The following is a 27321-nucleotide window of genomic DNA, read 5'->3' as shown; positions in this document are numbered from 1 at the left end:
TCGAGATAACTGCAAGATGCGCGTGCCTGCCGTTTCATTCATCGCGTATTTCTTCGCGTTAAATTTTACTGATTTCTCGAGAGATCAAATTTATTTTATGAATCATCCTTTGATCGTTAAACGAGCTGCGTTCGCTGAGCGATGTACGATGTTTCTAAGAATAATAAGAGTCAGCGACTACAGGGGGTTGTGCGGCAACAGATATAGGCTGTGTATAACGATGGAAGAAAGAATAATCGAAAGAAAATCGAAGGAGGATGTGATATATGTACACGGCAAATTGCAGAAGCTAAGATTGATGAGAGAAGATCACTTACTTTCTCCACTGTGGAATTCTGCGAGTAGCGCAAATAAAATAACAGAGAGGATCGGGAACAAAATAAAAAACGCGTTAGTATCCATTCGTTCATAAACATGATGATGAGATGGCATAATAGAGAGATGATATATCGCTAATGAGTATCCTAATATCAGCACAATTTTACAGAATTTTCGTTCGTTAAATCAAATTCACAATCAGCACGACACGTCTGATTTTTTTTGTTTTTTTATCTTTTTTTTGTTTCCCTTTCGTAAAATGTGCTCCTGTTCGTGATAATGATGATGATGATGATGATGATGATTGTTGCTGATCACTTCGTAAAGTGCACTCATCACACGCAAGCCACTTTTCTATTGTATACGACTACGAAACAAGAAGTAACAATAATAATTATGTATTATAGTAGAGAGAAAAAGATACGCAACACACTCACACTCTGCGAAAAGAAGACATACCTCGCGGAAGAAACTTAAAATGTAATGACGCTCCGAAATCTGTTTAATTTCGAACTGTACACTGAGAATTTGAGTCAATTTAAATCTTTTCCAATTGAGAAGTGCATCACTTCGAAATTATTATCGACCTAATTAGTGCGAAACAGATTTCGTCCGCGCGAAGTAATTCAACTTAAATTAACTATATGAGAGAAAAACATCCAGCGGCAGCTGTTGCAACGTTGAAACCTCCTACTTTCTACTAATCAACAATTTGTTGGAAGAACGATTCTTTCTCTTATAAATATTATAGCATGCTTAACTTTCCTCCCTCTTCGGACAGACTGCTGTAACTGTGCTATTATTTTTAAATAATAAATCGAACTTTCCTTCTTTTACAGGTATCATTAATATGTTTATCGTCGCTAATAACTGTGTTTTGCGCCATTATGCAAAATTTATATCGGCAGGAAAAAGAAGATAACGTAAAGGATATATGGTGTACCTGTCCCTCCACATTCCTTGTCCCTTCGGTGCGGTACTGAGCGCTGCCAGCGAGGTGCATAGGGACTCTAGGGACTCGCTATTCTCAGAACAAAACCGATTTTGATTATCCGAATCAGTAATCTCGCTTATCATGCTCATGCTATCTCGCTTGTATAAATAGCACCCTTTTCGGTCGCCACTGCATTCATTTTAAGTCATTAGAGAAGTGCTCTGTGCTTTTCTTTCGAACGCACAGTGCCACGTGCAGGAATGGCTCGATCAAGAACGTTGCGTCATTGTTAAATAGATAGGCGGAACAACGGTCAAGATTTTCTAGAGGAGAAAATTTCCCATCGTCGCGGACATTCCTCACTCTGTTCAAACCGGGCGGTTAGTAGAATCGCCAGTGATAAATAAAATTACATTGGTCAAAGAATCGTTCATCCAAGAGTGAAAAACAGCATGCTAAACACTAAGTAATCGAACTCCGCTACGAACAAGCAGGCTGTAACGAGAACATCAAGCGTTCTTGTCTGGCTGAATGACTGTAAACTACCGCAAGTCCTGTCGTGAACATTAGGTAAAACAAATTGTAGCAAAATTTATTATGAGCGTTATACTACCGCGGAAATCCGTGTTTCGATACCACGTTTTGTTACGTGTTACAATCTTACATAATTATTCTATGTATATCTCACAGTAACCAGTTAGCTTATATATTTTAAGAAATGAGCGAACGAGTATATTTCGTGAGCATCCAGATATCTCAACTAGAATTTCATATACGTGCCACACCAGTTTCCTTTCTACAATCGGATACATTTACACCGAGAAAGTCTTTACTTAGAGTAGTTCTGAGTTAATTTATACCACGTGCTTTCGCCGTAAACCCAATGCAAACTTGAAAGATTATGCAAATATTGCACGCGACTTGAGTCAAATGACCATTATGGCATATGGATATTAGGCACAGGTTATCAACGATCATGAGCTGATAACAGTGACGTAAATTTCTAGAATTTTTAAGCTCCACGTGGGAACAAACGTGAAATCATTTACGTTGAGCACGATCATGTGTACATTCTCATCCAGATTCGCAAAGTGCAAAGTTTTTTTTATTTAATATTTCATTAATGTTATTTTATAAATACGACTGTTCCACATAATGTTTTATCACGATTTTATTAATAACTGTATCGATAAATAATTTCAATTAAGGAAACAATGTCTAAAATAAAATAATAAAAGTGAACAAAAATAATCGATTACCGTATTTCTTGTAACTATGAGATTCGTTTTATTACCAATCAGAAATTAAGATAGTAAAATTAACGCAATGGGTAATTTATTGGGTGGCCAATCCAGTAGGGTTAATCACAGCAGGAAACTTTCACCAACACACAACTATATCATACTATAATACACATCATTATTGTTTCGTAGTACTAATCCAGCGTCAATCGCGATATGTACACCGGAGTACGAGGCCGCGTAGTATCGCGGATTAAATTTCTCGTAATATTGGATAACGATATTTATCCATAAAAATTCCCGTAATTTACAATAGAGAAAGGTTGCTGCGTGTAAAACTGAGCGAAATTTTGATACCGAGAATCAACTAAGAAATTATTTTCTTATATGCTACATCATTTATCACGATTTAAAATAGAAGGAGATAATTATTATACGATATAGCTATTATACGATAAGAATACTAAAGCCTCTAAAACCTTCTAAAATCGGATAAGAAGACGAAAGACGAAATTTTGTTTACAATTGAGACTAATGACGACAGTTTTCGCAGAGCAATAATAATCGTTTGAAGCTTCGTATATATAAATAGAGTTTTCGATTTTACACATGTACAAGACACTCTCCTTACTATCGAATAAATTCAAATCCGTAGATATTAAATCATCAACAACATGCGTCGAATTTTGAGCATGTCGTAATGTTATAATTTTAATATTATATACGCTCATCACGGCACACCATGCAATTATAATTTGATCTCGCTAATTAATGCTCTTTTTATGTCTCAATTATCATTGGAAGAGAATATTTTCTTTCAGATTAAACCAGAAAAAATTATTACGATTATCGATACTTAAAAATCCTTCATATGCTATAGCTATATTGTTATAATTTAATCTACTTTCAAAAATTATTGAAATTTTATGTTGCAGTATTTTAATGAAATTTCGTCATTTTAAATGTCTTTCTTTTAATTAATAAAGTTGAAAGTGAGATAAAAAAAAGTAGATATAAAATATTACGTACCCGACATGCACAGGATGCCTGTTGATGTCTACATTGTCTGGCTTAAGATTGGCCGCGTTTGTACGTTGATAATGTTCTTTCGTAATCATCTCTGTTATGGTTGGCGCTAGAAAACACATCGCCATGAACGTTAAATTTATTTTCCGAGGATGATCTAATCTGATTAACGCGATGTGCAGAGTAATCGAATGTTTGGCTCTGCGATACGTCGCGGAATATTAAGTGCTATAGAACACATATACAGCTACTATCTCGCGTTCCTCGTGTAATCTACCAAAATAGCAAAATTATCGAATTACCAGCAGAATTGTATAAACAACAGATTAGATAGATTCCACGCGCATACAGAATCGCTTAAAAATAATATCGCGACGGAATACGTAATTATGAAACGAATTCCGAGTCTGATTTTCAACAGAATTACCAATAAATCAACGCGAAAGACTCGAAAGCAAGCGACGACTTGACGATATTATTCTGACTGATACCTGACAAAGCGCGCGTGAGGAACGTAGCCAATATATATGTTTGCTTACCTCCGGAATGTCGATTATCTCTCTCGTCGTCGGTCACGTTCACGCGCATCGAGTCATCCCCCATGGACTTGATATCGTCAACAGTCATGTATCGGTACTGCTGTTGGTCGCTGAGCATTGGATCCTCACCTGCGATAAATATTAGGCTTAATAAGGTAGAGGCACGGATACGTTCGCGAGAGCGAACGGGAGAGTCCGAGGAGACGGATGAGACTCTTATATTCTGGAATGTCACCGAGTTCGAATGAGGCTGTACGATATGTGAAAAGATATATTCGCAGGTATAATCTCTACGAGAGTATGCGTACGCAAGTGAGAATGTGAGTTATGTGAGCCTGCAAATAAGAAAGAAACCATTGCCAAGTACATCGTTGCAATCAAGCTGAAGAAGCGAGATCTGTTGTATTTTGGTGTTTCTGAGTGGCACGTGGCTTGTCTAATGATTTGGAGTTTTTGCTAAATAAATCAAAATTGTGTACGATCGCCGCTGGAAGGATTTGGCTCTATTAATTCTTGCGCGGGATAGAAACGTTATCGCGCCGGATTAAATGTACATCGGGCGGTATATATGTTCTAAATTATTTCGATGGGTCCTCGAGTGTTTCAAATCGCAGACACCACTCGTTGATCCGAATGAAAAACAGAGCCGCTACGCAGTTGTAACGGTTACTTTTAATCTTGCAGAAGATTCCGATTCGCGTGCAATGTTGCTTTCGCTTCAACCCCTTCGTCAATCTTTAATCGTACGACAAAAATTATTGCTATGTTAAATGGTAATCTTCTCGAACAAGGTATATTTGTAGCTACAATGGATCAAGTCTGTAATTTATACACACTTCGCTTTGAACATCTAATGGGACGAAAGGAAGAAATTAAGCTACGCGGTTCATAAATTTTTAAATAAAAATATGACAAAATTTCTTATTTCCAATTTTAATTATTTCCTTTAATTATGTATTTAATATTATATATTAAATGGACGTTTTTTTTAATGACATTTAATAAGCTAGGTTTCGGCCAATTTTATTCAAGAAATCGGAAAGGTTTATAGATATCGCGGTGCCACGTACTAACGGCAGGGTGTCGCGAAATCACGTCATACCTTCTGTCAATTGGGGTCACGGTTGGATACATCTCACACCCAAGAGGTACGTATAAACGAGCGTAATTTGATGGGACGTCGGCTGGGACGTGTACGAACCGTATCACATTTTTCATGCGACTGAGAGCCGCGCGCCTTACGATCCCGCGTTATCAGATATTCCAAGAATGTAGGCCATGATTATCTAATAAACGGTCAGCCTACAAATTCGCCTCCCACAACGTCTCTCTGCCGTACCGTTACCATAATCACAAATTAACTTTACGCGGCTTATTGTTAGTGCCGAAAAGATCGCCAATCCAGCACCATTAACCATTCGATAATAACATTTTTTTCTCAAGAATCATTCCGATAAACAACGTTCATCTTGGGTATCTTGTGGGAATTATTATTACCTCTTTAAATAGAATTGCCTATGACTAATGCAAAAATCTTGCGAGCAAAAGGCGCTTAATTGGTGATTAATACGCACATGCGGCAGAGATTATTACAACAGCATCGATAGTATAATGTATAATAATACATAAAAAACTAACATCTTGTATATAATCAAGAATATTATACAAGAAATAATATAATTAAGATAATAACATAATTTAAAAAATATTTAAAATATAAAAATATATGATAATAAAAAAACAAGAATGAAGACTAATAATGACACAATACAAATTCTTTTGATCAATGGCTTCTTTTCAAATTCAAGTGGTCCAGATTTTGTATCATTGTTTTTCGGCGGAATGCAACGAATTTGACGGGAATATTTTTGGCACGCCGACGTCCGCGCTCTCCGTGGACATTCCTGATCTACATTTCACGACGATTTCGGCGTAGTTCTAGGAAAATCTGGCCCAGCTCTGCCGTTACCCCATTCCCTTATGGTTCGCCCATGAAGTGACGTCACGAGCTATCCGCGGAACTCGTGATATTGCCCGTTAATATCTAAAATTAATGTAAACATTCGAAACGGTGGACGGACGACGATACCGCGCGCCGCGCCGCCGCGCCGTAGGAAACTGTAACGTAGAAGCGCTAATTTTAACGATGTTCAAGGCCACGGTGGCCGAAGAGCCGCGGCGATTTCGCTCATCTCCTTCCCTCTCTCGTTCTCTTTTTCTCTCTTTCTTTCTCGAAGAGCCGGCCCGCTTCTATCTACGCGCGACCTCATAGGCAGTGACCTATATCTTTCCGCTGCGAACTACGCCAGCGAAATGGCAAGCTACACAATAATCACGTCGAATCTCGTTGAGTGCAGTTAAAATGTTGACGCGCGACGTCATGCACGAGAATAGTGCTAATCGCAATCAAAGAAAGAGAGAAGGAGACACCGCGCTCGTTTTAAGCGCGGCGACTAATCGGATCGGAGCGCGCCGCTCGTAAAACCGCCCGACGAAAGATTCAAGGGTGCACGTTCAGGGCCGAGGGAAGTCAAGGCGTGCCGGAAAAACCTTCCCCTTCGATCGCGTAATACCGACCTTTCGAATCACGCGACGTAATCGCACCGTCGCGAAATCACGTCGTTCCGACGACGCGCGACGTACGTTTCAACGATCGTGTCAGTTTCGGTCGCTAAAATTCGCGGACGACATTCGCGACGCGGAGATACACGAGACTTATTTTTTTCGCAACGTCTTCTCCGCTGGATTCGCTTATCGATCTGTCGTTTATCGCTTGCATGTGATCCGCGGGTATCGCCGACGACGGCAGCATTACGCAAAAGATGAGTGAACTTTGGAGATTTTGCGAAATAAATCACCGTATCAGAATTCGGTCCAGACTGGTCCAGGCTTCGATTGACTTTACGTAATTGATCCTGAATCGGATAAGAATCTCCCAAACAGCACAATGTCCAAAATCTTAAAAGACGTCTTGTGTCCAATTGTGCTATTTGGGCTGCTGCTTCAATTTTCTTCGCGTCGCGCCGTCCGAGAAACAAGAAGCGAGAGAAAAATGCGGAAGCAATTAGATCTTACGCAATACACCAGGCGCGATATCGTTTTCACGTCACGGAATTCTATCTATCTATCACGGGATTTAACGGAGCGTTTGTTAACGCCGTGAGGCCATTAACGGGATGATATTTCCTCGACGGCAAGATGTTTGTTATTCGTTCACCAGTTCGGCCGACCCAGTTACTCGCCGCGCGGGCAACGGCAATTAACCCAGCTTACGATACGCGACTTTATCGCGGTCGTATATCCCGGCCGCGCGCGTAGACGCTAAAAATATTTCGCCGGAAGAGCCGAAAGTCGGGGGCGTCCGTCGAATCGCGGATGCGCTCCTCTTCCGCCGCGAGTTCCGGCGCCCTTGATCGGGCGCGCCGCCGTCGTCGTCGTCGTCATCGTCGTCGTCGCGCGCGATACCATCATGACCATCATTCACACCCCCCCTGCGTCATTGACGGGGGAGAGGAGGGCTTCGTCCGCTTCATTGTCGCGTCCGCGCGCGTAGAAACAGTAGCCGTATCGTAACAGTAGTAGCGTATCACCGGGTCACGTTCCTCGGTCCGCTCTATTAAACGCGACGACGCTCTCGGCCGCCTCGATCGCGGCCGGAATCACGTTCCACGGCGCCCGTATTTGGCGTCCGTATTCGGGTCTTCCGGCGTCCGGCGGGAAGACGATACGTGCGATCGTACCTGATCCCGTTGCGCGATAACGATGCACGTCCGCTCTTTCCCTCTCTCTCCCTCCTTCCCGCGGGTTCTCTGTTCACGAGCGGACGGACGGACGATGCGTTTTCCGCGGATGCAACGCGTGGCACTGAACGCGCGGCGCGAAGCAGCGAAACGCGCGCTGCATGCGAATAATGTTTTTATCCGAGTACCGCGAGTCTGGCGATACCTCGCGATACGAAGCCGAGTCTTCGTGGCCGCTTGGCGCGTCCGTTCATTCGTTCGTTCGTCTGCCTGCTCGTTCGCGGCGATCGCGCGAATTGAACGCAAGTCCATCCGCCTCGGGACAAGCTGGTATTAGGAGAGACGATGAAGGTCTCATCTGCCGATTAATTTGCATTATCCACGCGACAACAAACACGAATTCGAATGGAGAACGCGAGATCGTCATCCACACGCGAGCGTTATAACTCTCAAGGAAAATGCAAACGTAATCTATTACAAACAACGCGCATCGAGCGTTGAGTATTAATTAGCGCCGCGAATAATATTCTCGTGTCGGAAAATCCTGTTTTTCTCTTGCAACCATAAAATTATTTCGCATTTAAATGCCTCGATCTGTACCTCGTGTATCACGCAGAAATACGCGGGAATCCGAACAACAGTGCCATTCAGTGCTAAATGCGCGCGCGAAGCGTCCCTCAAAATCAGGGACGATTCTGCAGTTCGCGGTGCTCTACAAAATTACGACACAAAATTGCAGTCGGTTGTATTCAAGTACGATTCAACTGTAGCTTTCAATTGACGTTCAAATAAATTAATAAGCTAAAAGTTTATTGCATGGGGAGTTCCCATTTTGAAATCTCTGGAGCTCCGCTTCCGTTAATTTCTTTTACTTTTATTTTTGCTTGATTAAAAAAGAATTGTTTTCATTTTTCATCTCCAACTCAGAATCAACGTAAATAACTACTCGATTCTTTTTTCCTAGATCAATTCGCAAACATTTCCGCGTGATGACAGAAGAATCAAAGCAAAACTTGTCCCGATATTTGCATATGCACCATGTCCGAGGATATCCGTTAACTTCTCGTCCACTACGCGATCACGACGCGCTCCCGATTGTGGACAATGGGCCACAGAGCACGGGCATTTAGCTTTCATTAACGCTTCCGAGCTTGCGAAAACACGGTCGCGTGGCGCGACACGGCGCGGTCTGTTATCTCTTTGTAAGCACCGATTATCACGTAGTAACACCGGCGTTGGTAAATACACAACGGCGAGTGACACGTGACGGTTAACGTGTTGAACATATGTTTCCTCCACTAGGGTGAGAACGTTTTTGAGATATTTTGGGATGTATCGAGACGAGCATTTTAAGACTTTTAATTATCTGTCCGACTCATCCTGCATTTTTCGTCGTACTGAAATATTTACGTACTACAATTCGTACATTTTTGCATTGCTCATTAAATGTAGATCGTTGTTTATAGAAATAAATTATTATTGTTTGTATAAAGATAACAAAATTCTGTTTTTTGTAAAGTGAAGTTTTGGAAACCTAGTTATTTCTAGTAAACTGAGAAGACTTCTACATAATGAGATTATTTAATAAAAAATAACATAATAAAGAAAACTTCTTTCGAGCTAATAATTTAGTGCAGACCTGAAATTATAAATGCAATGAAAAAAATGTATCGCGCAAAGTGTATCGGACAATTAAATCGGCTTAATTATCTCGAGATTAATAGTATCTGGACAGCTGATGACGTAAAACTTGATGGTGTAAAATTCTAGACTTAGCAAGCTAGATAATGTTTAATTGCAAGAATGTGTTACGCCGTATGAACAAAGACCCGTGGGAAGTCAGCATTTAACGTTCGTTAACGTACTTAAAACGTACTAAAACGTTTATGAAAATAGTTATCGGGAAAAAAACTTAACAAAACCAGCCTTTTTGCATAGAAATTTTTTGCATTACTTTTTGCATCGCGATTGCGCCAATTTTCAATTTGTGCGATGATTACATAGCTAATTGTAAGTCGCTAGTTAACAGAAACTGCGTAAGCGAACTTAAAAGCTTAAAACCTCCTTTTTCGATAGGTTACTGTGTTCAGGTTTCTTTATACTTTCTTTATACTTTCTTTATACTTTCTATTAATATATATAATTTTGCTGCTGCAAATTCATACTTTCTCTAAAATAAATTGATTTAAAAACAGTTAAAAGTAATTTTTTTCACATCTTTTATACGAAACATAGTATCATAGAAACTTTCGAAGATCTAATTGGGAATTCAATTTGCCACAAAAAATTCATAAATCCTAATTGAAAAATTTATAAAGAATCAGAAATAGGCATAACGCGATCCTAAGGGAATCCAAACAGATTCCACTTGCTCTTTCCGACGTTTTTAAAAGCATTTTCTGATTTTTACTTTATCATCGGTAATAAATATCCAAATATCGTTACAAGAATAGCGTTAGTATTATTACAAGATTATTACACAAGGTTCTACATTACGATCAGTCAGATTTCCGGTATAAGGAAATAGCGGCGTTTTATCCTGTCAAAGGAGAGAAAAATTCGCGTTGGTCTGTTTCGCGATTTCCGCTCGCTCGCGTGAGCGATCAGATCTCGGGAGGGTCGTGATTCGAACGTTACAGACGGACGGCTGCGGCGGCATAAGCGGTGGTATAACGTATAACGTAACGCAACAGATGCACGATATTTACATAATACGTCACTGTTCCTGCTGCCACACCCGCACGAACAGCCGCACGTGAATCTCTTTTTCTTCGCTCTTCCCTTGGCCATGTTCGCCGATGCGATTTCCCGTTCTCTCTCTTTCTCTCCCGTAGAATTCGCTCTGCCGAATCTCCCTCTTGGAGGTAGGGTTCCGTATCCTCTCGAGCGTCGTTAGCGCACTGATGCACTATCGCGACGCGCCGTCCGGATAGCTCGTCCGGAACTTCGCGCGCAACGCGTGCTCTCGATATACAGGTGGCATGGAACGAATAGCGGCCTCCGATATATTTTTACGACGAGATTTTTTACCGCGCACCGACGAATTGCAGGACGATTCGGCAACGTGTTCGCGTTATCGGCGTTTTCCTTTTCCTCTCTCTTTTCGTTTTTTTCGGGAAATCGGTCGACGCGTCCTCGACTCCTTCGCTCCTTATCGGCACCGACGGCTGATCGGCCGTGCGGCTTATCAGCTCGCAGGCCGTGGCCTCACTTTGAATATCGCACACTGGCACACGGTCGATGGGGCGACCGGTGGCCGGCGGCTAAGCATCCACTCGATTAGATTCAATTCGTTTAATTGCGTTAAGCACACGGGCGCGTTGAATACTTCCTTTATTTTCGCGGCGCGGCGGTGGCGTCGACGGGGGGTCAGGAACAGCGACTGCTCGCGCGGGAAAGATTGATACAGGTTCGACTGGCTCTCGTTAAGAACGTGACCTCATTCCGTGAATCACCAATTTTATAATAGTAACTGCCTTTGAGCTTTTCCCGCCACTTTATGTACCCGCCGGCCACGCGGCGCCTTTCTTCGCGCCGCGGCGAGAAGAATCGATGAGGGAAGCGTATTTCACTAGCGATTTGCGTAATAGTGGCGCCAATTAGTTGATAAAGCCAATTTGTAGCGTATCGCGACGACGTTATGTCAAAGTTCACCGTAGAAAAAAGATAAAGGCTTCTCTCGTTTGCGAGCGCGAGATAATCGATGGAATTACTTGTCGTTTACCACGACCGTTCTTTTTCGTCCGCGATGTAAGTTAATCAATCGTACGAATTTAATTGCGATAATCATAAGGTGACATCAGCTTTCGTAACTCGAGCAATTAGCGAAGATAAAATTTCGGGGGAAAATAACCCGTTTTTCCTGCGGACCGAATCCCTTGGCGGTTCCTCAAGTTCGCCGGTATTATTTTCAGCCGATTGACGATCGACCCCGTTCAAAATGCGCTCGACGGACGCGATATCGTTCACGCGCGGCAAGTACACGCGGCGAGCGTGGACGTCATCGACGCGTGCGTGAGTGCGTTACAATTCGCACGTTTTATTTTCTTCTGCACTGTTCCTCCTCTCAATCGACGGCCGCCGCGCGCGTGTATAAACGTTATATAAATACGAGATTATTTCGGTCCGGGATCCGTGTGTTTGGCGGTACGCCAAGGCGGCAGGGGTTGGACTGACTGCACTAATAACGCGGCTGCGACACGCACGCTGGCGATTGCATAACAGGTAGCCGAAGTGGAGGGCGGTACCGCGATGGTAGGTACAACAACTACACAACGACGACGATGACGATGACGACGATGTGAACGACGTGAACGACGTCGAAGCGCGCTTCGGTCGGCTGATATAACGATCGCGCAACTCGTTATTATGTAAATTGCATTAACGGTAACTGCACGCCCTATTCCCCGTTGCCTTTTTATTACGTAGGTAGAGTTGCGTCTACCAAAGGACCAGATCCCCCGCCCTGCAGAGTTAAATTCGTGTGCCTCTCTACTTCCGAAGCGAGCGATTTGGTGCGCGGGTTCGCTTTTGACACTTTTGACACGTGCAAGTGCGTATTCGGAGAGCTAGGAAATCCTAGGAATAATCAATTAAATTCAGCAAATCTCGTGTGAATAAATGCGAAAAAAGATAAAAATGTTCGTGTTAAATCGCGTGGTATCCACATAGAAAACTTTCTGGGATCCAGTCCGATTGCTCCAAAAGATCATGGATTTTAGTCGATTCTGATTCTCTATATTTGCATATAGAGACGAGTAATTTTTTAATTTTACCGAGAGAAACGCTTTTGAGCCTTGTACTCCAAGTGTCTGTCTATAAACATTGACGTTGCACAGAGTCCGCATGTTTTACTATTCATTATCTCAATGACGTCTTTTACGATTTTTTATTTACGGCGGCGGATGTGCTCCGTTACACGTTAACTAGCATTCTTTGACGTATTTCTTCAATAAATAAGAGCCAAGAGTGGTCACTTCGGTTCTTTCGTTGTTTGTTGAACGAAGCTGCCGCGCGCGCGCGGTAACGAAAGAATGCCAACCATTTATTATGCACGGGATAATGATAACGATCATACGCAGTGATACGCATATTACTTTTTATAGTTACAAGATCACGTTGATTGCGTCGGGAACGCGACAGCTGAAACCACATATAACGCGTCGGTGTCTACACGATCGTGAAGTATTCCATGTAAAGATTACGTAACAATGTCAGAACTACATTACAGATATCCTGATTGTGTCAGAAATTTAAAATTATTTGCGTTTAAATCCGACCTTGTCTAGAGAATAAACTTTAAGAATATACCCATAAATATAGTGCACTAGGTGCGTTCTAAACTCCTGATGTATTACGATGATATCGTTACGATCGACTGAATCACTATGCAAGAAGTTCCTTAGATTTTACATTAAAATAGTAAAATATAATTATATTAAATGAAGCCTTCGCGTCTTAATAGAGCGTTTCCAATTACATGGAAGAGAGACGTAATTAAAACTCGCGATGTAACTTGGGTGTTTCGAATATAATTACGCTTGCAGGGTGTAATTTAGTGTATCGTCGAACTGCTAGCATGAAAAAAGACTCGCGGGGGGGAGAGAAAGAGAGGGATGGTGGGAAGACGAACGCGAAAATAATAAATGTGTGACAGAAATAGCGGGCGAGGAATTGTTGTGTCTGTGCGTGTCTCTGTATGCAGATCTGATGTATGAAGGTTCGATCAAGTCGAAATGTACTCGTGAAAGAGTGGAGCGTGATCCGAGATGCGGATGTACAAACGCTGCCGGCGAAATAATAACGATGACGATGATCGATGCTACTCCCGGTACTACGTCGTATATGCCGCTACGTCACAATGCTCTAATCGTCAAAAATAACGAAGCAGCTGCTCCCACATAGAAAACGTTCTGAGATCTAATTGGGACCCGATCCGATTTCCCAAAAGAATCTTGGACCCTGCCTGGGAAATCTATGAAGATTCAGATCAGAAGCGCAATATTTTGCGATCTTAAATTAAATATAAAAAAAAGAGTATGAAAAAAGATCCCACTTGCTTCTCCCGGAGTTCCTCTAGAACTTTTTCTGATTTTTATTTGGTCGTCAGCAATAAATGTTCAAATGATGTAGTATTATTACAAGACGGCTCAGTTTTTCAAATTAAGTGAATTATTTATGAAGAGAATAATTCCGAACAGAAATGAAGTGTTCGCGCGAGCTAAAAAGACGAAATATATATATATAGAAAATACAAAAATCTCTTGCGACTCATAAATGTGTAAAATATTCGAATTGTTCTCAAATATAAAAATTTATTCTGTGAAATAAAACAAAGATGCAATGTATTATGTTTATTCTTGGAAAAATTTAAGAAAGAACATTTATCTTAGCTTTATTACAGTAATAAAAATGATTTAGAACTATTACTTCTTCTGCTGATTATTTATAAAAGATACAATAATTTTCTGTGACATTAATTTTATATAAGTTTGTCTAGCTTTTCATAACTTTTAATCAAACAAACTAGAGTTTTTTTATAACTAGTACTACTTGAAGTATTAATAATAAAAAAATTAAATATCGCGCGATACGTAATTCTCATGTTCGTTTTTATTGAATTCGATACATTGTATAAAAATGGTGCCATAAATGGTGTCTTTCTATTGCGATTCTAGATAGAAAACCTCCGTATTTGGGATAACAATTCTCCAATTGATATCGCAAAACCGCAATAGCTCGACATACCAATTTGGATCGTATTCGTGCAGGCGTTCTGATCGGAATCTATACCTAGGAAGATTTTTGGAAATTTCTATGCGGGATGTCGCGGCAAGAGAACGACAATTAACAATGACATATCATTTCGCGATCACGTCGTTCTGCGACAGTGCTAGCGTGTACATACAATGTATAATCTACGCATATTTGGCGCGGTTGCGTTCCGCGTTGGAACGCGTGAAGACAGAGAGAGAGTGTAACAGAAACAGAGTACAGACAACTTACGGGTATAGGTCATTTGGCCCTGGTAGTAAGAAGGAAGATACACGTGTTGCGCGTGCGGAGGCTGCCCGTACACATTCATGGCTGCCGTGCCGATTTCATCACCACCTACATACATCGTACACGCCGTCGAGGTAAGGTCATGGTTTCATCAGAACGCTAATTTCGCACCATATACACTGTTTGTTTTTTCTCTTTTCTCTAAGTTTCGCTCTCTATCACTGGGTTGTTAAAAAAAAAAAAAAACTAACGCCGAAGCTACTATACGCAGGAGTCGGGAACGAGATGCGCGCGTGGCGCGGGTTCCGTCTTGTTCAATAAGCATACCGAGTATCGCTAATATGTAAGTTACGAACCGAACTATGAACTACATCCTCTGTTCTTTGGACGCACAAGTACGTCTTTCTACGCGCTCGACTACAGATAATTCTGAGATGGGAGCGAGGATATTTAAATGTCCCTACTGTCGGAAATAAACTCACACTAGAACAAAACTAATTCTTTAACAGGAAGTTTCTACATCTACAGGCTCTATGTCAATGTACATACATTATTAGATCAATAGACGATTCTTTAATTTAATACGTGATTTAATATATGATTTACGCGATCTTATAAGATCAATATATTATAATACAATATCGAATCCTTTTTGTTGAAACTATTTGATTCGTATTTTATTCTTAAATGTACACGTATACACGACCAGTTTTACGATCATTTATTCTTTTCTTTAATTTCGACAGAGGTATAATGTACAACAACCCAGTGAATATTGGCTAACTGCATGCTTTTGCAAAATAACATGAACGCAACAATCAAGCAAATAATAATTCCACGTAGCATTTTGATATCGACTTCGTAACTTTTATAGACAGATCTAAGAACTTAGACCTTTGATAGAGCTGATTTTATCATCTTGAAACTCGCGATTTTTTCTATTTATCCTGACTATCTCATATAGTTTATACCGTTGTGGTCGTGTGGGTCGGGAGAGGGTCAGATCAGTTTCTATTGGATAACTAATTGTAAGTTTCACATGCTAATGGTGTTCGCGTCATGCATCGTACATGCGGAAAACTGTTTCGTTCTCAGAACTCTACCGCTAATTCAGTACTTCTATCTAATCTTCGCATTACGAATTGGACGAATATTTACCTGTCGATTTACGTATATAAATATATGCTTGTACTTCTACTTTTAGTTTGTTTTTCGTAATTCTCTAACATTACGTTTTCGTGATTCTCCTCCATGCAATGATTCATTATTTTTACTTTTCTGGCGTGCAATTACTGTATCTACCGAAAAGCTTCACCTTCGTTTTAATCTTATTTTATCTATATAATATACGCGCGGTAATACGTTGTGAGAATGTGCCGCTTATACGCAGGTAGATACATTTAGAAGGATATAATTTCGTCTTAAGGATTAAAAAAGTTTATCAGATACTATCGTTTCTACGCATGTTATCAGCTTAAGCAAAATTTACTATTGATAGCATTATTGTGTACTATCAATTTTTATTTTCTCTCACATGTATCATTTCTACTTTATGTCGATGCTAAAACCCTAATGTGCAAGGCAAAAATAATTCTGCTAAGCGATAAGCTATCAAAATACATGTTTATAAAATTTGTTGCGATATCAAAAACAAGCTGTTTTAGAAACAAGTTGTTTCTGAAACAACTATAATACTATCTTATGCACGTTAAGTACATGTTAAGTTTTTTATAATGGTTTGTTCCAATAATTTGTTTTGTTCCAATATCGCAAACCTTAAATCCGTCAATAAATTATGCAGCAAATAGAAATAGTAAGCAGTAAAAAGATAATAAATGGTTCAGTGATTAAATACGAGTACTCACCGCCCTCGTCTTCGCTGTCACTCATAAATGTCTCCTGCATAGATTCGGGTGCCTGAACTTTGTATTTCTCTTCAATGGTGACGGTATGAGTTGTTGTGATAATAGTCTCTGTGACAACTTTCAGCGTTTCAATGACACTTATGTAGCCGAGCTTTTGTGCGATATCCAGAGCAGTCTGTCCATTCTGTGAAAAATAATTTACATTGAGTGTGATTATATATTATACTTTGATAATGTACATAATTTCAAAACAATGGAATGAAACACTTACATTAGTTACAGCATTCGGTTTAGCTTTACTTTCCAACAGCAGGTTAATAACAAGCGTATGTCCTTGTTGCGCGGCTTGGTGGAGAGGAGTATAGCCAGCATTGGTGCTGCTGTCAACGGCAGCACCAGATCTCAAAAGGAATCGCACCATAGCTGCCTGACCAAAATGAGACGCCACGTGCAATGGCGTATATCCAGCCTGGAAAAAATACAATAAGACATAAGATCTCTTTTTTGCATTACTGAATGTAATGTCTATTAAATAATTGGATTTAATTTTGTATATAATTTCACGAGTTATTTTACTATTTAATCCAATACGTCTTATCGAACGATCCTTTAAGACCAACAGCAGTCACACTACTGCACTGCACTGTGTCATGTAGATAGGTGTTATTTCAAAGTTATCAATGGACATATAGAGCAATGAACAATCACTTGTGAAGATTACATCATCTGTGGTAATTTAATTATGTATAAAATGCTAACACACTGTAACTAAAGACACAATCATAGTCGCGTTGATTACTGTAATCACAATGAATACTTATTTTTAGCTGTGTAAATCACTTCGGGAAGTTTACACAAACACGAAAGTTAGAGAAAGGCTTATCAGTTATGTTACCTTAGTTTTAGCGTCGATCTGAGCACCATTCTTCACAAGAATCGAAGCGACGTTTACTTTATCTTCTTGTGCGCATAAATGTAGAGGCGTAAGGCCATTCTGTAAAGTGTAAAAATAAATATAACGTAAGATTTTATAAATAAAAGTTAGTTGAAAATTACATTGTGTTCCTTTTTTATCTACCTTCGCTTTGTGATTCGTGTCTGCTTTATGCTCGATAAGAAGGGTTGACATATCAGTATGTCCTTCTTGTGCGCTCAAATGTAACGGTGTGAAACCAGCCTTTGATTCTGCATTAGCTTTCGCCCCGTATTCTAGTAAAGTAGTCGCAATGTCCATCTATTGAAAACAAGAGTGTGATTTTATTTGCCATCATAAATACTCTTAATAACTAAAGTTGTGTGAACGTACCTGATTTTTGCGTGCAGCGATATGCAATGGTGTATGGCCATTTTTAGCCATCGCATGTGGTGAAGCTCCTTTATCGAGTAAAAGTAAAGCCACGTTTTGATGATCGTAATGAGAAGCTACATGAAGAGGCGTTACCCCGTTCTGCAATTAACAGATAAAAAAATATTTGTCAAAATGTTACAATATATAAAATAATGTGACATGATACGTGCAAGCTAATTAACTTTACTACTATTAGCTTTAATTGTTAAATTTAAAAAGCACTTACCTTTCCTTGAGCGTCAACAGGCGCATTCTTTTGTAGTAACAATCGTGCTACGTTCATATTGCCATATTTGGCCGCTAAATGCAAGGGAGTAAATCCTTTCTTGGTCGTTGCGGTAAGAGAGGCGTTATTTTCTAATAAAACGGATGCAACCTGTGTGCAATCACAGATACGCATTATAAAAGAAATCTGTTTCTTACGTTATATATGTAACATTTTATAATCTTACCTCCTCTTGACCTTCTTTAGCAGCGATATGAAGCGGTGTATACAAATCCTTCGTTGTAGCATCTACGCCCGCACCATGCTGCAGCAGTAACATCACAATGTCGACGTTACCCAAGCGGGAAGCAACGTGAAGCGGTGTCTGTTCCTCCTACAAACAATTCATATTTCTTTATATCCGCACTGTTATATAACAAATTTATCTTCGACGATGAAAGTTACTCATATTAATTATTATTAATCAAGCACAGTACTTACTCTTGCTCTAGCGTCGACTTGGGCGCCGTTTCTAAGAAGTATCCTAATAATATCAGTTTGGTTCGCTCTGGCAGCTAAGTGTAACGGCGTTTCGCCTCTCACTGTCGGTATATCGGGGCTGGCTTCGTGTTGCAATAAGTAAATCACGATATTCATACATCCCATAAAACTTGCTACGTGCAGTGGAGTTAATCCAGACTGTGAAAAATAATATACAATATTGCTAATTTTCTTATATTTATTATCACGTATATTTACTACGGTAAACGTTAGAAGTACCTAACGTAATAAGTAGTATATAAAGTTAAGAGTGATTGAAAAGAGAAGAAAAGCTTGAAAATGTCATACCTCAGTCGTAGCTTCGATGCTCGCTTTGTGCTTCAGGAGGAGTTCGACGACCTTTATACGATTCTTCTTGCATGCGATATGAAGAGGGGTAAATCCGTTGAGCGCTCGTGCATTGGGATCAGCGTTTCTGTCAAGAAGTAGTTTAGCTACGCGTACGTGGCCGCAGTGTGCAGCCACATGCAGCGCAGTCAAATAGTCCACCGTCACTTCATCTACGGGTGCACGGTGGTACAATAAAATTCTCGCGGCGTCAACGTGATCCCCTTGAGAAGCCATGTGTAACGGGGCAAGACCATTCTGTCAACAGAAACCAAGTGATAATTAATGCGGAAAAATATTTTGCCAGCGAGACGTACGAAGCCGATTTATACCTTCGTTTTTGAGCCAATGGGTGCCCCCTTCTCGATGAGAATGTCAACTACTTCGTGGTGGCCGGACCTGGCCGCGCAGTGGAGAGGAGTTAGACCATCCCTCGTTTTCGCTTCGATGTTTGCTCCCTTGCTCATAAGGAGATTAACCATTTTAATCTTACCCCATTTCGCCGCCACGTGCATTGGTGTGATATTGTGCTGCAATTGCAAGAAGAGTAAGAGTTTAGAACACTTTGATGTTTTAATTCTTCTTTCTCTGCAAAAGTTACGTACCTTCGCCGCGAAATTAACATCCGCGCCTCTGTCATAAAGCAAGGAAGCGATTCGATCGTTGCCATAATGTGCGGCTATGTGAAGCGGGGTGAAACCGCTTTTCGATGTTACATCGGGATTATGGTCGTTCTGTAACAGGAGGAAAATAAAAGAAATTATATACGTGAAACTAATTTCTACCTATTGTTGTATTATAGTATCGTTTAAAATAAGAGTCGCAAATGACATAGCGTTACGATAACTCACTTGTAAAAGTAGGGCAGCCGCCTTGCAGTCGTCTTTCTTTGCGGCGATGTGTAGGGCAGGCAGTCGAACTTTACCGCGGGTGTCATTTTCTAATAGAACAGCCACTACCTTGTCGTGACCCTGTTGCATAGCCACCGCCAATGGAGTGAAACCGTCCTATACGAGGAAAAACACATATATTTAGTATTTATTAAAGCAGATTGTTGAATAATAATTTAATTTGTAAAAATAAAAATAAAAAAGATATATAAATAAATGTATTAAGTATTTAACAAATTTGACAACGACGAGAATTCGCCGAGAAATGATGGAATAGTGTTTCACACGAACCTCGGTGGCCAACGTTTGATTCGCACCCTTGCTGAGGAGGTACTTGACCACGGAGTCATGATTCTCCTGGGCAGCCATGTAAAGCGGCGTGAACCCATTTTGCGATTGTGCATTCACAGAAGCACCTCGTTGTACCAGCAATTGTACAACCTCCTCTTGTCCAGCTGAAAGAAGATATCGGTGTCACGCGAATTATTCGTCTCGTTTCGCGAAGCGAGATATCAGAGACTTCGCAAGCCTCGCCAGAGAGGTAAATGTTTATTTAAAATCATTCGCGTCCTTGTCCTGTATGCATTTAACGAGCGACGAGGTCCATACGAGAAGAGATAGGATGAGAGGGAGAAAGGGAGACAGGCAGAGAGACGAGAATGTGTGCACGCTTACCAAGAGAAGCTATGTGCAATGCCGTGTTTCCCTTTTTGGTAGCGGCGTCCACAATTGCGCCGCGATTTAGGAGTTCTCTCACGATCTCCAAGTGGCCGTCCTTAGCTGCCAGGTGCAAAGCGTTTAAGCCATTCTGCAATATATAAAATTCATTATTATCGTTAAGGAGCTTCTCGAGATTCAGATAACACACGATTGTGCGCTATGCCAAATTCCGCGGGAAACGGCAGATCGATGACTTACGGCGTTAGAAGCGTTGATATCAACTCCGGACTCCAGGTATTCCAAGACCTTCTCGAGTTGCCCAGCACGAGCTGCTCGTAAAAATGCAGTACTAGGATCGCTCTGAAAAAAAAAGATGAAATACATGCCACTTTATATGTAAATGATTCGAATGAAATTTAAGAAGCCTTCATGTCTCTCGCACTCGCATTCTTTATATTCGTATGCTTCTTTTTCTTCATTAAATCGGATAAATTTGAATACATATACGCTCGTTAAATAAATAAATTTAAATATTACAACCACACGTATCGAAGCGAATATCGGAATAAGTAATGCTCATTCAAGGTTCTCTTTTGCAACTTTCTCGATTCCTTTCTTCCTCTTTTCTCTCAAGACTCAAGTTCAGCAATCATCTTATTCTTCCTTTTTATCGTTAATTTCCCAAGAGTAGGACATAAAAATATATTCTGAAACTTACTTTTCATAAAAATATATTTTACTTTCCACTGTTTCTTTGTAAAAGGAAATTTAAGTTTGAAAACAAAACATTACACTTCTGAATCTTCATAGATTTTTCAATCAAAATTTATGAGAGAAAATTGAATTGGATCCTAATAAGATTAGAAACCTTTTTATTCGGTTCGTGAAGATCATGTGTCGTAAACAACAGTGCAAATTTAAAGGCTCTACAGCGAATTAAAGTTTATCACGTTTCTTCAGATACTCTTGGCACATTTCTGCGACATAATTAGTCTACAGCGACATAATTAGATTACAGGAATGCAAGGACACGTAGGTGTAGAGTTCTACGGGCAAATGCATTTCTAGGAATTAATTAGATATAATCTGCTATGAGAGGGAAAAAGAGGAAGAAAGAGATTATCCCACGTACATGTAACGCATGAAACATAAAATGTCACAGTTAAAGATTTTTTCCAAGAACATATATAAACACGCTTCGAAAACGTATTTAAAAATTTTTTTAACAATAGAATTGTTGGAAAGATCTGATTAGTTAATTAATTCCTAGAAATGCATTTGTTAATTCGGCGAACGGTTCCGTGAATTTCTCACGGAAGAAGAAGATTTCAAACGATTATTGCAATTGGTGTAACTAAAAAGTCTCATGGTTAAATCGTAAACTTCTCTTGACTAATGACTTTATAATAAAATAATTTCTTGTGTACATTCTTTTTCTTTATCTATTTGTTCTCGATATTTTTAATACATGTAAAAAATAATTCGGCCGTAAACCTTGTCCCATTTTCGTTCTGATTTTCTTGTCAATCGTGTTTAATACAATCGAGACTAATTCCGGGGAATAGATGGGCTGTGCTAACCGGTTTATTTCGGATCGCACAACGCGTGTTGGTAATTAGCTGCAGATTTAGAACGTGGGGCGCCGCGCGGTCTGTATAAGAGCTGACAGAAATCCGGCTCTCGCTGTCCGGTTTCTCTGGCTCCCACCCTTGAGTCGACCCCTTCTTTCCTGTATTCGAACCCTCGTATTCGAGATCACCGAGTGGATATACATATGTATACCAGTGCAGATACCCCCTATGTCGCCGCGACCTACAACTGATTCTACAGGATATTGCAGAGCCACCGGACGTGCCTTTTAACCGTAGCTTCTTTTCGACCACTTTAGTAGTCATTTAATACCCTTTCAATCCTATTGTACACTCGTAGCTACATCTTAAATTAAAATTCTACTTTAAATATCAATGCGAGTCGAAATTGACGGAAAAATATGATGCTGTCATTAATCTTCTCGTTCCTAAATCTTACTTCGCCAGAAGATCGTGGGCGCCTGAATGTTTTCGTTGAGGAAAAATTCCAAATTGACCAAAAAATTTATAATGAAAATAACATTCAACGGTTTTGAAAACATCCTGTACAAGCCGAGATATACTAGTCTGGCTAGTTCGCACGGGATAAAAGCCAAGTCAAACCAGAGTCAATGGACCTAAAGTAACCGCATGTTCTGCTCCCGCGGAGGACAATAAATATCGAGATTGTTACGATCTCCAACTAGTCTATTGCGTAAATATCCTCGGGTGGTACGCCGAGACAGAAACTGCGTCAGTGTAACAAACGTAAATATTTGTAGCATGCAGTTGCGAAAGCCTTGCAATTGAAGCCATAAAATGCAGAGGACAAGAGTAATCTGCTGAAGTTTCGAAGTGATATACAGCTTTCTAGTATAAATCCGATCCTATTAATACTACCGAGAGATAATCCTTACATGTATAAGTAATAAGTCTCTCTCGCGCGGTAAGGGTAAAAACTTTATTAAATATTAAAAAAGAAAGGAGACAGATTTTGGACAGTCTATAATTCGCATTGAAATTTTCAGAACATAATTTTATCTCTAGTTTTACGTGCTACATATTTTGACATAGGTATTATACATATATTTTGTATACGTATGCATTCTGATTCTTCGAATGTTTTTCGTAGCTTACGGGACATCTAAAGTTATAAATAGAACACGTCGCAAATTATGCAGACGAGCGGACCTTTGTGTTTCGTGGCCGTGATTAACCTCGGAAATATATACAATCTTGAGCATCGGATTGTTCGCGACCGTTACATAAAATATTGCGTGCAGAAACGACGCAAACCAGGCAGTTCTGTGCGCGCGGTGGGAGTTGTAACGGTGAACCTACTGCAGCGTACCGCGAGACCGTAGGTGGTTTTGCCGAGACGCAAACGTTTTATCGTCATGCGCTCGAAGCACACGCCTGACGATAAATCGATAGTCAGTTCTTCGCTGCTCTTGTGCTTGTATGTATGTACACGACTTTTCTCATCGCTTTTTGCTAATGTCGAGTGTAATTTACGCGGGGAATAAAATTTTTTAGGTCCTCAAGGTAATTAAGAATCATTGTCTTAAATACCGATAATTATTAAATAAAATTCCATTTGTTAATGCAACAATTTCGTGTTTCAAATGACAGGAGCAGAAAACGAGAAAAGAGTGTACACATTGTTTTATTTGTTAAAAAAAACTAATAAATTTGGAACAATCTTGTATTCTGTGCTATATACTGCGTGTTTTTTGCCGTAGCAAAACTTCAGAAAAATTGTGACAACATTATTATTACATTTATTTAAAACTTATATTGTAAGTAAACGGTTGAAGAGAAATCTACCGTCGTGAAACGTTGATCTGAGATTTCGAGAGAACGAGACGTAAAGGTAGTGTCGAGTTACGTCCGTTTAATTCCAGAGTATCTCATTTCGCTTACTCTACAAAAGCGATTTATTCGTCAAGGCTTTGATACGCCAGGCAGAAATTAGAGATGCAAATATAGTTGGCGTCGCGGCGGTCATTATCGCGTCTAATCGCATTGCGTAAAACTTGCTTACGGTAATATATTCCAATACATAAAACGAATGCTTCGACCTTTTTTACCGGCCAGATACAAGGCGCGAATCGACTGACTCGTGATCTGATGCGACGTGTCGCATCAACTTGCTGGCGAGTGGCGCGACATTTTTCTGAATAGTCAACAGGCGTGGTATCTCTCGTATAAATAAACTTGTGTTGTATTCAGGCACCGCAAGACGTATACTTGATTCACGCCGGACAGAATGTTGAATGATAAATGCACAATACATGCTCCACCTTGGGCGCCTAGACGCATTGAAACATTTTCTAAATTGAGATCATAGAGAGCGAGAAAAGTAGAGAATAAGAGGAGCAGCTTCTTTTAAGTTTTGTACATTGAGTTCTATAAGCAATAAGTAATCCTTTTTAAAAAAGAAAGGATAAAAAAGGAACAGAATGGTGAAAGTGCATTTTTCAAAGTCTGCTTTCGTAACGAAGCGTTACGTCACTACTCAAGATATTTATGTTAAACGCATCTCATCAGCAATACTAATTTCTTTATCGTCTATTTAAGGAAAAAAAACATGTGATATTTATAGAACGACTCAGTAGCGCGATATACAAGTCGGCGAACTTGAGACAACCTGTCTACAATGGAGAAAGCATCGGCTATATTTGATCCTCCTTGGTACGCAGAAGCTGACGAAAGTATTTACGAGTACACGCCGGTGTTGTGTACGCAAGGGAATCTGCTTCACGCAAGCAGCACCGGCGTGTCTTAAATAATTCAGCAGACCGTTAGTTCCTCATGTGAAAGAAAGATATCCCCTTCCGCGTCCGCTTTCTTACCGCTCTCTTTCTGTGTTCTCTCACTTTCTTTCAAAACAGGGAAGAACTTCCACTACGTCAGTTTCCATTGACGTCAGAAAATAAGGAAACGCCGCGGAGGAAAAGCTACACGGAAAAAAAGAATACTGTTACCGCAGAAAATGTAACTGCTACTACATATACCCTGGTGGTGATCAAACATTGCTGCCATAATCAATTATTTAATATCACAACAAAATCTATTTTGTTGACATATCTTAAATAAATATATACGTAGAAATAGATGAATTGCTGCCAAATGTATTGAATAGTACATTTTGCTGTCGCAGTGAAACAATCTGTTATTATAAAACTGAAATAATTCGTAGATTCAGCAAATTATTTTCAGCAAACTTTTTGCAAACAGTAAAAGATTTTCTTTACAAATCTTAACGGAAATGATATGGATTTAAAAATTAATTGCATAGCATAGTCGAGAAAATCAACCGTTCGATCGAAAAGTTTCTTGATAACTCTTACTTTCTATTGAGTGTACATAGTCAGTCGTAAGAAAAGGGTAGCTTCCATTTATAGTGCGCGTAATGCGAATCGACACACTTTTCTTTAAAAGGTATAAATTAAAAGGAAACTTGTACTCGCTCATCGACTCTCAGAAATCGAAAGCAATCTACTATGATAAAACGTCTCGTAAATATCTCTGCTGTTAAATTCGCAATGTTTAGTCAATAACTACTTGCGGATAAATATTTAACAAAGTACAACGCTCGAAACTTCTCTCGTGTGCGCACGAACAGATACAGTTAAGGTATTTCTTTAGCTCCTCCTTCGAATTCGAGACGCGCGAGTGCACTTAAGAAGTTGTTGCGTGCGTGCCGAAAGTGCCTGAAGTGCTCTAAAGACGTCAATTGCACGTCAATTACGTAACACGATTGATAACTTCATTGTATTAAATAGATACATATCTTGTGATCTTAGCAAATGTTCTTCGTATTTTTACTTTCAATTCTGAAATAGTGGTTTCTCACTAAAATCTACGTTCAATTATGTAACAGCAATTGTAAATATTAAGAAATGTTATTCAACTATAATAATTTAATCATTCAATTGTCACATAATTATGATTATTGAAAAGAGAATGAAATAATCATGGAATACGAGGAGTCAGAAGTCTTAACGCAAGAGCAACTTTCATTCCTTCTTTCTTGTAGGCGCCATAATTAAATGACAGTTTTTTTGGAAGACAAATACATGTTATTTTCCATCGCGAATGACACACGTCTGCAGCTGCGGTTTTTCGGACCAGGCACGAGCGTCTCAGTGATCTCAGTTGCGGTTTTCTCGACGGTCCGGATTGGAGAACCCGTTGCGGCCAACGGACTACACGCAAGTGTACTCACTTCACTTGCTGTCTGGGTAGCGACGCTTTAAGGGCTTCCGGGGCCCTTTAGGGAACACGAAAGGAGTCGCTAAACATAGAACACGGAGAGAGATCGAGAGAGAGAAAGAGAGAGAGACCATCGAGAAAGAGAGAGAGATCGCACGCTCCATCAATTTCCATGGCGATTATAACGCTTGTCCCCTTATTTCAAACGTTTAAAAAAGAACCCAACGCCTTGTGTCGGTATTATTTATAGTCGCATTTAACTAATGTAAGAGAGTTTCCTTCCCGCGTTGTGCAATGTTGAACATCTGAGGGACAGTAACGCGCGAAAAAGAATCGAAATATCGAAACCGCTATCATACTTTAAACGAAACGAACAATGATCCCACACGCGAACCGGCTGAAACGAGGAAGGGCGGGGAATAATTCAATGGATAACTTGACCTGGGTCGTTAACCGAGTAACAGCGCGGTCGTGCACGCAGGCTGCGACAAAGTTTAGAATTTACGTCGCGGCTAACGTTACACCTCTCGTTGTACTGTCCGTTTCTTCTTTTCTAAAATGTCTTTGATATCACAGTAAAGTGTTTCCGACTCGGAATTACAGCTCCGATAGATTAGCGCTCTCGCTATCGATTTGCTAGAGCGGTGATAAGGCTTCTTTTCATCCTGGTCCTTTCGCGAATGACTTTGACGCAACAAGAAAGAGCACATCGGCCGCAATGAGCGTAATGGCTATGCGGCCGCCTGCAATTTCTGGCGGTGCATCAAGCTAACTATAGCCACGCCATGTGCCAAACTAACGGCCGCAGACGTAGAATGCTTTCGAACGTAGCCGCGATAGTTTCGCTCTTGCGAGCAACAAAAGCAGGAATTGGTGCTC

The 27321-nt window shown here is 40.2% G+C and overlaps 1 protein-coding gene across 16 annotated transcripts in view; it reads right to left on the bottom strand.

The window, feature by feature from the left end:
* The window catches only part of LOC139772825 (uncharacterized), an 84156-nt gene that overhangs the window by 35721 nt on the left and 21114 nt on the right, over positions 1–27321 (bottom strand). For 9 of the 16 annotated variants that reach the window (XR_011718203.1, XR_011718205.1, XR_011718204.1 and 6 more), the window contains exons 3-21: positions 20915–21016; positions 20672–20804; positions 20288–20451; positions 19958–20113; positions 19712–19840; positions 19439–19636; positions 19068–19364; positions 18720–18917; positions 18466–18612; positions 18240–18389; positions 17972–18112; positions 17744–17899; positions 17561–17659; positions 16937–17134; positions 16666–16849; positions 14804–14908; positions 4059–4187; positions 3523–3628; positions 1262–1339 (exon numbers count right to left, since the gene is read on the bottom strand). Coding sequence is in view for 13 of the 16 variants with exons in the window: in XM_071706740.1 (XP_071562841.1) it covers positions 1262–1339; positions 3523–3628; positions 4059–4187; positions 14804–14908; positions 16666–16849; positions 16937–17134; positions 17561–17659; positions 17744–17899; positions 17972–18112; positions 18240–18389; positions 18466–18612; positions 18720–18917; positions 19068–19364; positions 19439–19636; positions 19712–19840; positions 19958–20113; positions 20288–20451; positions 20672–20804; positions 20915–21016 (2870 nt within the window). In the remaining 3 variants the exon portion in view is untranslated. Of the gene's footprint in view, positions 1–317; positions 336–1261; positions 1340–3522; positions 3629–4058; positions 4188–5160; positions 5315–6916; positions 7510–7798; positions 7954–10506; positions 11339–14803; positions 14909–16665; positions 16850–16936; positions 17135–17560; positions 17660–17743; positions 17900–17971; positions 18113–18239; positions 18390–18465; positions 18613–18719; positions 18918–19067; positions 19365–19438; positions 19637–19711; positions 19841–19957; positions 20114–20287; positions 20452–20671; positions 20805–20914; positions 21017–27321 lie in introns of those variants that run through there. The other 7 variants (XM_071706742.1, XM_071706743.1, XM_071706744.1 and 4 more) reach the window with 7 other exon arrangements.

The sequence above is a fragment of the Temnothorax nylanderi genome, unplaced genomic scaffold (assembly GCF_030848795.1).
Source record: "Temnothorax nylanderi isolate EJ_2023f unplaced genomic scaffold, tnyl_v1.0 TNYL_tig0054_pilon, whole genome shotgun sequence".
NCBI classification, from domain to species: domain Eukaryota; kingdom Metazoa; phylum Arthropoda; class Insecta; order Hymenoptera; family Formicidae; genus Temnothorax; species Temnothorax nylanderi.
Note: the sequence above shows the minus strand (reverse complement) of the source record. Positions and strands in the feature narration are given on the sequence as shown.